At 38.1% G+C, this 11,436-nt stretch overlaps 1 protein-coding gene across 1 annotated transcript in view; it reads right to left on the bottom strand.

The window, feature by feature from the left end:
• Nucleotides 1-26: 26 nt before the first annotated feature.
• Nucleotides 27-11,436, bottom strand: part of LOC139627963 (A disintegrin and metalloproteinase with thrombospondin motifs 7) — a 75,195-nt gene continuing 63,785 nt past the window's right edge. Inside the window, exon 24 of the mRNA XM_071489194.1 lies at nucleotides 27-3,693. Within this exon, the coding sequence (XP_071345295.1) occupies nucleotides 3,548-3,693 (146 nt within the window). The 3' untranslated portion in view covers nucleotides 27-3,547. The remainder of the gene's footprint in view (nucleotides 3,694-11,436) is intronic.

Raw genomic sequence — 11,436 nt, 5'->3', positions numbered from 1 at the left:
TAGTATAAAGCACAGTGCATAAATATCCAGATGTAATATAACATATCACTGATTAATAAACATTTTAATAACATTTTCTCCAAAACATGTAATTGGTCTATGGCCTAGTTTACAGTGGGATTTTGTTAAGATATTGTAGTTAAACAACTGACTTGCCTAGTTACTGTGACAGCGACATTATGTAATTTCTGTTTGAAAAATACTGCCCGTACAAACTGCAGACAGATAAGCATCATACTAACCACATGGCTAGAGTCTTGATTTTGTGCTTAGGAACCAACATAATCACCAAATGTACAAAGACAAATGTTTAAAAACAGAAAAGTATAGAAACGACCACTTCAACAGGCCAAATTGAGAAAAAGGAAAAAAAATATGCTCTCAGTTGCAGTGAAAGGCTTCTATAAGCCATGTAGTAAAAAATCTTCTGCCTGACCACGAGGATCTGTTGTTGGAAAAAATTATTTAAAATTTTGATTTTAAATAAATCTGGCACCATTATCCCTGTAGACTCCATACATGCCACACACAGCCTGACAACAGAAACTAAAGAGGGAGAGACTTATTGCATAATAAGTCTAATCCTGAGCACACTTCCACATGGATGTAATTTTGAGAGAGCAAACTAAACAAGGCAGTATGTGAACATTACTGAAATTGTTGTCTTGTTCTCAGTACCTACCTGTAAACTTTAAAGAAATTTCACTTTAAAACACATCAGTGTTTAAAAAAAGGGGTTTTCTGCCAAATAATAGTTTTTATATGTATACATAATATATGTAGACAAGCTATTTATAATTTACTCTTAATTTCAAATAATAATCACTTATATAACTGTGTGAGTCTAACTGTAATTTGGTTGCTGTTGCTTGTGTATACAGTTGCCTGAGGACATAACGTATGTTAGTTCAACAAAGAGGTTTTGCAATGTCTGAGATTAGATTACCGTCAACAAATCCCTTATATCTACAGAACCATGACTCCAGAGGCTTGATAATGCTCCATTCTTCCAGCAAAGAAATGTTTAAAGCTGCAGCGCTGTTTCAACAGCTGTATCATGGGATGATTTAACCTCTACACTCCTTATCTCAGTGTTTTATATTTTATAGAAGCACAACATGGATTTTTTCCCTCTTTTTCTTAAAATGAAATTTGTTCAATAAAGCAAAAAGCTCTTCTACAGATGTTCCTTTTTTTGACAATAGGCATTTAACAACATAAACATAAACAAGCGAGTATGGTTGCTGTGCTGCTGCCTGGGCTGGACTGCACTGATATGTCTGAGCTGCTTTTCAATTCCTGCTGAAAAGACTCTGAATGTCAGCCTGCATGCAGTATGTGTCAGTGCGAACAACGACTGTCAATACAGGAATGAGCACAAAACATGAAAGTATGACGTGAGAGGAGTACAAAACAAAAAGATAACAGCAACAAAAAAAAAACACATGTAAAAGTACAAGATACCGTATATACCTAATTCTTTAGTAAACCTTAGTAAACCTAATGTGATACGAAAGTGAAATTTTTCTGAATTTGACTCATATTTCCATGAAGTGGTTAATAGAAATATTGACATCTAATTATCCAATATTCAAGTAGATAAGGCACTGGGCCTGCCAATACCTGACCAAAAACAACCGGAGCCTGTGTGGCCTCTAGCACCAAGTATTTCCTGCAGCTCCACTTTTCACATTTACATTTTACTTTGTGATTTAAAAAATATGCATGTGGTAAAGCCAAAATATGACATTACACACCTGTTGCCGATACAACAGCTTTAAAAAGGCTTTCTACAAGCTTCTGTGGACATTAATCAACTGACCGTTTGCTAAAACTCTCACCCCCAGAAGCAATCATAGCTTAGCAGCCGTCTTGGATCTGTCCACATGTTGAAGCCACAGTTGTGAAGTGGGATGAGCTGCTGGTTCTGGAGGAGTTTTTCCCCATTCTGTATTCACATTTCAATTTAATCTTTAACCAATATCCGGATCACAGAAACATGTGACTCTCCCAGATAATGTAACCACCCTCTAGGTTTATGTTACAGCTGCCACTTTTAATCATTTCAACTTTCTTCCTGAGAAATCACGCTTTGTCCATCATTTTGGGAAGGCAGACAGGTCTAAATACTACAATACCCATGAGTTTTGGGCACTGTTGCTATGGAGAAGACAGTCAGAGGCGTGAATCAGAACAGCAGGTGGCGCCATTGCTGCTGAATTTCGATTGAACTGGCCCGATTTAAGCTGCAGGTTGTGCTGGGACATCTTTAGGTTTTGTTTGCTGGTGGCAGCTCGGGACAGAGTCGAAAGTTTGATGATTGGATGTTTCTCACCAAAAATGCACCTGGAAAGTCATATATTTAGAATTGCATCAGACTTGAGACTAACATTACACTCCAGCTGACCTAGCTGAACCAATTACCTGAGATGTTATCCGAGCTCTTATCCAAGCTTTATGTTTGCCAAGCCCATTGGTTAGTCAACATCGTCAAAACCTATTCTCTTGTGATGTTAAAAATAAAAATATACTGCAGGAAAAATCAAAATACAAACAAAGCATTAATCTAACCTGCTTATATTCAATACTAAGGCCAACTGGTTCTACTCTGCAATACAACATCAATGTTGTTTCTTTGTTTCCTTGTCCACGACACTAATCATGAGCTGGCGAGGATGACTGACTTCACTGGGACACGCAGCTTTAACGTCCGTCTTTCATCATAATATCTTGTATGTAGTCATAATCAAGTGCATAATTAAGACCTTAATTATGAGGTCCCGTTTTAACACAAGCCAGCTGGAAAAAGAAAAAGTCAGTCTGCGATGGAGTTTGTAAACAACATGTTGAAATAACATTAGAAGACTGCCCACGACAATTTGCTGCAAAACTGCAAATGTGCCATGCAAAAATCATTAAAAGGCATAGCAACAGTAACTAAGGGGGGCAGGGCTTAGTTAACGGTCAGAAGCATTTATGCTCCACTTCTTTTTAAGCTTCATAAAACTTGTACCACATTATATGTAAAACCACTCTGCATATTTTATACCTGAACCAAACAGTTCAGTGTCCAATTCAATCTGTACAGTTTCTGCTGCAGGTCAATAAAACGAAAGCACTGTACCAACCATAAAGTTTGGTTTGTCTACATGTGTAATAGGGCATTAAGCTGGCTACTTTGATAGGACACTCTTCTATTTTATGTAGCACCGTATCTGTTACGAGGACATAATTATTCATAAAATATTCTGTTTAGACTGTATACTATGAAAAAGTGCAAACAAATGTTTACATTCTCATTGTTTAGCTAAGACAGCGTCTATGCTTTGTCATGTTTCCAATTCCTTTCAGCCAACAACATGGGAATTTCACCGGCACGCATATTCAGAGTTTTGGAGTCGGACTAATTCATGACTAGTCTGTAGTGGTGAAGAAATCAGGCAAAGGCTCAGACTGTTGACTTTAAATGATGATTTATAATTCATCACTCAGTGGCGCAATCAGTGTTCCTGTTGATGAGGCATGTAAGTGGTTACTTTGTTGCATCTCAGCGGCGAGAGGTGCTGCTGGGGCGGGAGTGCTGGCTGCAGGTTTTGCAGCACTGTGCTTGTACATTGGGCAGGTGGCAACGGCCGAGCCAGCGGAGAGTCTGGCAGAAACGAAACGTTAGCCGGTCACGAAGGCAAACTGCTCCTGTGTGGGTGACAGAAAAGAGAGAGAGAGAGAGAGAGAGAGAGAGTACATACAAAGGTGAAGTACAGACTTCATTGAACTCATTCATGATTGACTGTTACAGCATGAATCACAGCCTCATGTGTGGGCTGAGAGTCTCTGAACATCTTGACATTTGCTTTTCACATTGAAAGAGACAGATACGAATAACTCCACATATGCTGCTCATGTTCCGTTCTCATTGATCCAGCACAGATACTGTTTCCGATTCTTTTTTATTCTATATTGTTTGTACAGTGTATTAAAACTACTGACAACACACAATGTATATATTTACCTTTCATCTTTAAATATATTTAAAAGGTAGGCTTATATCTTTAAAGCATATCTTCAAACATATGCCCACATATTATATTTTTGGTCACTATAATTGTTCGCCATATCCTCGCCCTGAAGAGAACCCCTCCTGATGTGTAAGAAGTGGCAGACAAAATCTACAGACCTTGTTCTGTCTGAAAGTCTGTTCTAAGGTTTAAAGCTAATATAAGGCTTCAGCAGTTTGAGTTAGACAAATCAAGTGGTTAGTTTCTGAGGTTACAGACTTTTTCATAGCGATGCACCCATCCGATCTGCCTCTTTGGTACTGACACTAGCACTGGCCTTACGAGACGTGATCAATCTGCACAGAATACAGTCTCTTCGTCTTTGTCATTATTTGCTTTCAGGTACATTCAGTCACTCATTACAGTCACAGTCGGCCACAAACTTAGTTATAATTGCCACTGCATCCCTAGTCTCATCTAACCCTACATAAAGTTTGATGCACTGAGGTAAACAGATATTCAATTTAGTAAAAACGAGAACATGGAAGCACTGACAGAGATTTCTCAATACCTAATGTATTGCGATAAGAGAGTACTTCCCCACCTTTCAGGACAAAATTTGTTTGTGTAATTTCATAAAAGGTTAATTCAGATTGACTTCAGAAAGATATTTGCACAGAACAAGGACTGGGGATTTTGCATCTCCTGGTAGCCAATGTGGAAAGAAGGAACAGTTACACCATCCAAAACTGTTGCTATGTGCATATAGGCATACAAGTGACTTGAAAAAGACTTGTGAATGAAAATGTGACACTATTCTTTACATGGATTTACAACCCAAATCTAACCCTAGGATCGATGTTCCTACAGAGCCTGGTTGCATAACTAAAGCATGAAGTTCCTACCCTGCAAAGGCACATGATAATCAAGAACAGATATTCCTCTCCTGCAGAAGTGGACTTCCCTCTGTTGCTATTCCACTCCTCAGTTTGTCCTCTGGTTTGCAGAGGGGGGGTTACAAAGGGCTTACAGTGTAATCGAATGTATTTTTTGAAAAAGCTGGTGGGTTTTCTGGCACTATTCAAAAAGTTACGCTGACTAAACCTGAGACAGACACAACTCATCAAAATGTTTGTTATGTTAGATGGCAATCCACTATATATATAAAAGAGAAGGTTTGTGTGCACACTTTGTCTGCTTTTTCTACTTTGTCGTTGAAATCATAGTGGAAGCATTAAATTATAAATCTTATTGAATTATTACACTTCATCACCAGACACAATGCTTCATAGATTTTTCCCATATTCGGGTCAATGTCTTCCGGTTTAAGAGCAGCTAAGTGGGCAGGAATCAGAGGCCCTTCAGGAATTAAGTTAGTTTTACCACCTGTCTTATATTTCCCAAAAGCACTACTGTGGTAGAAAAAACTAATGAAAAAACAACCCACACTTTCCTGCTGGAATCTCAGTTCAGTTGAATAATGTGTTTGAGAGGCTGAGGCAACAGTCAATGGCTCTAACAGACAGTTTAAGTATGTTGTGTCAGTCATTAACCCGCTGAAAAGCACAACGTTACATGCTTTTGAGTGCCAGTGACAGCTGTTCACTTTAGGAGAGAAACATTTGACAGTCTGCACATGAACTGTGACTTTGTGATTATCAGATTAGATAATAAAATGCTTTTATATGTAAATCAGGGGTCCCAGAGCTGTGGGTGACTGGAGACAGCAGATGGCTAATGTTCAAAGCAAATTGTTGACTGTTTTAGAAGTGATACTAAAAAGAAAAGAAAACTGAGGCAGCCTTATTAATGGAATTTAAAAAACAAACAAACAAACAAAAAATCTAGTACAGTAGATCTGATTATGCTTTTCTCAGTTTTAATGTTCATATGAATATCCTGTCTTAAGTTCTATTTCTGTCCTGACATGACCTCAGTCATCTTGAAAACACATCTGCAAGAACAAAATGTACCTTTTAACATGTGGGACAACTGTGATAAAACAATCTTGAAAAAAATAAGACTGCCAGACTAATAGTGACCTATTGATTTTTTGGGAAAATGTTCAGCACCTACTGTAACAGTCACTGTAGAGTGAAGAAGTGCAGTTGACAGTTCTATTTGCAAGCCAGTCATTACATTGACAAGAAGCCACATGCTGCCAGCTTCACGTCCACGTTTTGAAACTGCACACAACTGCAGATACTTGTGCTTAAGTGAACCAGCAATAATGTATGTGGTGTTAAAGTGCTCAATCCATTTACATCTTTGTGAATTCTGTGTTCATTCTTGTGATTCTGTGATCATCTTGCAAATGTTAGCTATGTATCATGAGCTGTCACCTAAATCAAAGTCTGTATGTTTGTCCAATGTATTTTTTTTTCCAGGCCTATCGACAAACTGACAATGTAACCTGGGGGTGGGGCTAGAAAGAAGGTCAGAGGGTCATCAAAATCATAGGGATTCATCCTCTGAGAAGCATGATTATTCACATTTCATGAATTACAGTACTGAAATCGAAATGGAAAAGTGTAGTCTCATGGTGGCAGCAGAGTCAAAGTAGGGATGTTCTCAAAATGATTAGGGGTCATATTCAGGGGATGCATACTGTGCTACTGACCCCAGGCAATTCCCAAAACTCCAGTGTGCAGAATTCCCAATGTCTTCCAGATCACAGACACTAAACTGACATAAGTGGGGGTACAAGGGTCACAGCTGCAACTCAATACACAGCATTTCCTGTGTGCTACTCATCTGCTATATGCCCCAATTTGCTTTCTTTGACCCGCCCACCAGCATGGCCCATATAGAACAGGAAACAACAGAAGAGGACAGAGGGACATGGGACTCACTGTTTGATAAAACTGAACCTTGGGTTGGGTGAGAAGAAAAATCCATTTACAGCTCTCCAGCCCCACTTCAACCTATGTATCAGTGTCATCAGTGAAAATGGCTTCGCATTGTTTGCTAGAAAAGGCATCTTAATGTTAAAGGTCCACAGAAGGTAAGTGAGAGCATCATAAAAGAACAAGCCAGGGAATGAATAAGCTAAATAAAGAGTAAGTCAAGAATGAAGGACTATTGACTGACTTACAGTACACATACGGTATGGAAATAATTCAACATTGCACAAGCCTAAAAGACAAAATTTCTATATGACCAGTGTAGAAAAAAAAGATATCAAGCAAAGGATTTATATGTGGATTTTTTTTATGTGAAAGTAAAAAAAATATAAAAAATTAAATTAAAAATTAAAAAAAAAAGATAGGTAGAGTAACATGTCTATTGAACCATCACTGCACAACAACAGTATTGCTGCTGAACTGTGAATCATAAAATTATTGTGCACTGCCACTTACTGATGAATATAAATGTACATGCTTAGGTTATCTACACCTACAATAACATATTTTGTTTTGGTTACAGATAGGGAGCAGCATTATTTATCTATCATGAGTCCTGTTCACCTGATGATTGCAAGTCCTCATCTTGTCTTATCTTATCTTATCTTAAATATTTACTCTCTTTAGTGTTGTTGATCTCTACCGACCCCTGAGGAAACATCTGGCTCTTCAGCCTCTAAATGCTCCACTGTGCTCACCAGCTAGTCTCCACAATGACTGCAGTTTGATGCTGGGCATATAGTTGTGCAGTGGAGTTTTTGGAGCTTTTTTCATGATGAAAGCGACACTATGAGAGCAGTGAGAGTGAAGAAAAACAGTTCAGGTGCAGGCCGGACAGCTAAACAAGCGGAGCTGCAGATTCAGGTGATAATTCACTCTACTTTCATCACCACAAGCAATTTCACACTGACTCATTTCAGAGTTAGGCTCGGTTCTCCCATGTCTGGTGAAGGAGGTGGAAATGTTGCTGTTATATCACTACCTTTGAAGTTTAATATTTCCTGTAGTTCACTGGACAGCTGCTGGATAAGAGCTTAGCCTTTTGTTCTCACCTCCAAAATCCTCTATGGGTGAATGGTGTAAAATTACATTAAATACTTCAGAGGAGCATGTGGGCTGGAAATCTGCAGAAGAAAAGGAAGGTGACTCTGCATCACCTAATGTTCTTGACTTTTGAAACTTTCTTTAGTCATTGTTACATATATTGTTGGCATATTGTTAGTTCTGATTTCCAAAATCAATAATCTAGAATTTAGAGCAGGTGCAGAGAGGACTCTGAAAGAGGTATGAGATTATTATGAGGAGAAGCATACCACTGCCTTTAAATTAATAATTATGATTACAGTTCAAGTTCTTTGTTTGAAATGTGATGTATGAAGTTATCTTAATGGCTGACAGAAGTTCTTCTATGTAGATGACACAATAAACATAACTAATTAGAGAAAACTGAACTTCTGCCATGATTTAATTGGAAAAAAAATGTAATTGATTAAAGATTATGAAAACTTTTTTGGTGCCTCATCAGAGGGAACCTATAGTAAGTTAATTTATAACTGTACAAATACCCTCCCTGAGTGTACATTAGTATCAGCAAATACATTAACTTGGTCAAATCCAGTGGTGTTTGTGGCTGTACAATATACAGATATGTATTTTTCTAGATGTCTTTTAAAGAAAATAGTCCCAGCTAAGGTTTTAGAGCCTTGACATATTTCACACAACACATATTATGAAACCAAGCCATAAGCACTTTCGTATATTAGACTGTTCCAGACACTTACAGCAAAACATGACAACCACACAATGTAGCTCATTAGCTCCTGACAGTACCTCAGTGCTGTGGGAATCTGTGTGTGCAGACAGACTCTCAGAATGAATGCAGGTCATTCGTCCTCTTGACCTTGTTCCATTCTCCACTCTGCCTTTCCCAGACAACAGGCACACTGAATGCTGTCCACAGACTGTACTACTTTTAGCTTATACACAAATATTCAGAGGCGCCTTACATCATAGATCGCTTATGTCACAGTGTTGTCGTGTACATTATAAGAACAAATGACCTGTGAAATCTCTTTTCAAAATAGAAAAAAAGCAGCTCTCAAGGTAACAGACATAGCGAGATTGTCCTACTGTAAAAAAACAAAACAAGCCCATAGGTTGTCTACGCTAGCAGCTTATTACAATTAATAGTTATGTTTTATTGTTTGGCAACCTCTTGTAGTTGTATGACAGGAACAGAGGAAGAAGTCAAGTGAAATTATATGTAGAGCGACATAGTCACAAAATCCTTTACATTAGTTTTTTTAATTATTATGAAACATTTTATCATTATTACTAGAAACTAAATGAATCAGTTTTTATGACAGTTTTTTCTTGTTATAACAACATCTTCATCTTGTTACAGTGAGGTCCAATGGTCCCATTTTATATCACAAAAAAGAAAGGTGTTAAAGATGGTGTTAAAAAAAGAGAACGATCATTGCCACATGTCTCGCTCATCATGTTATGTTATTATTCTACTCTATTGTCTCTTCAGGAAGTGTGCTTTTATGTATTATAGCTGTGGACGGCTTTTGCCCTGTAAACGTGTGTTATAACAAGGAAAATGTCTTGCAAAAACTGAATAATTTGTATGTAGTGATAACAAGAAAATATCAGAATATGAAAAACATATTGGTGTAATAAGAAAATGTTGAAAATATTTTCTTGTTATAACAACAAATTTAGCAGAAACTGTTTTGTCACTGCAGAAGTAATACGCTGCCTTAGTAAACTCTGTTTTGTCAAACTGCAACATTAATATAATTCATATTCTCTGTAAGAGCTGTGTGCTCTTCCTGATTGGAAAATTCTCCTGGTTTATTTCAGAGACTTCAGACAGCAGGTGGTGGTGGGCTCAAACTGGCTGCCTCCACCAAAATATTAAACCTTGAGATGTACAAGTGAAATCAGATAGGAAAGATAAATGAAATCAAAGAATCATTGAGACAACAGCAAAACGGCCTTGACACCGTGCTCATGTGCAGAAGTCACAGGCACTATAAGTGAAGCAAGCTAATTTGAACATACACATTTCTTCAGGGGTGAGAGCTCAGGATCAGGGAGTTCAGTGCCCCCACTGCGTTTGCTGCAGGGAGGGACGTATGGCAGAGCAAGCACTGAAAAGAGCTTAATCAAAAAACCACAAAGGAGAAAAGGTCACTAATGTGAAATATATCATTGTTTTTCTCCTGATACATATGTCCCTCGCCTCAAAAGCATGTGCACAGTCCATGTGAAAAATGAACTTGCATCAACTAATCCTCCTCCTGCTAAGAAACCAACCTAGACTCCATAGCAGGTTATTACTCACATGCAGCCAAGATTTATTGTTGGGCATACAAAAAAAAAAAAAATAACAGCTCTGCCCTGTCTTTACACAGCTACACACGTGGTCTTACAGGTCTCGTGTCATAACACTGGTTTCACGCTCTGAATGAAAAGTCACAGTGTATCTACCTTCAGCTCTTCTCTGCAGCCTCCTGTCTACATTTGATGGGAGATAACCTGGATGAACTTTTGCCGCACATGCTGTGATGAAACCATGAATATATGCAAAGAGTAGTTTTATAGACTAAACTGGTGTATTGTTTTAGTCAACATTTCACAATGAGGCATGTTATATTGACATGTGACCTTTATTAAATGTCAGATGAAATCTTGCCCAAGTCAGATATGATAAGCCTTCCTTCCTGACCATTGTCTGGATAAAAAGACCTTTAAAGCTGCACATCTGGCTTAAGGGCTACTGCAGAAACATCCCCTTTATGGATAACTCCATCAACTTCTACAACAGAATGGATCTCTTTCAACAGGACCTCCTCCACCTACAGTACAAGTATGGCATTCAAAGCACACCTGTCCTCCAATTTCAATCTCTGCCCCTGCATCCTGTACAAGTTAACCTTAAACATTTAATACTCAGAAAACCAAAACCCCAAACAAGCTCTTGGTTGCCTTTTGTGAATAAGCCCTCCTATCACTCTGGGCAAGCTTTCTTCAACCCACATACTTTTAAATCCAAAGATAGCTCTGGACTGATGCATTTAAATATCAGAAGTCTGTGTAATCAATCGATCAATCAATCAGACAAGGTTCCTTCATAATCAACATTGATAGATCTGATTCTGTGCAGTAAGGGACAAAATTACTGCTTCAGGGATTTTTGGGCTTGACCTCTTTGACCACTATAGCTTGTGTTAGAAAGATTAATTGTTTGAAAAAAAACTAAACAAAACAAAAAAACCCAACTTGCTGTCATAGACAGATATGTGCACCTTAAGAAGCTTAGGATTAAAGGTAGATCAAGCTCCTGGTTCTCCACAGAATTATCAATGATGGTCAAGGCAAGGATCACAGCCTGGGCTGTAGTGAGGTGTACTGGTGAAGCAGTTCATCGACTGACTTTTGGACAACTCAGGATTAAAAGCACACCCTCCTTGAGAAAATCAAAAGTCAATTATCACACTGAAATAATCTCCAGCTCTTTTATAAACCTG

Source organism: Trachinotus anak, unplaced genomic scaffold (genome assembly GCF_046630095.1).
Source record: "Trachinotus anak isolate AG129_WGS33_773 ecotype Australia unplaced genomic scaffold, CSIRO_AGI_Tana_v1 ptg000011l, whole genome shotgun sequence".
In the NCBI taxonomy this organism is placed as follows: domain Eukaryota; kingdom Metazoa; phylum Chordata; class Actinopteri; order Carangiformes; family Carangidae; genus Trachinotus; species Trachinotus anak.
The sequence above is the reverse complement of the archived record's forward strand: the minus strand, read 5'-3'. Positions and strand labels throughout refer to the sequence as shown.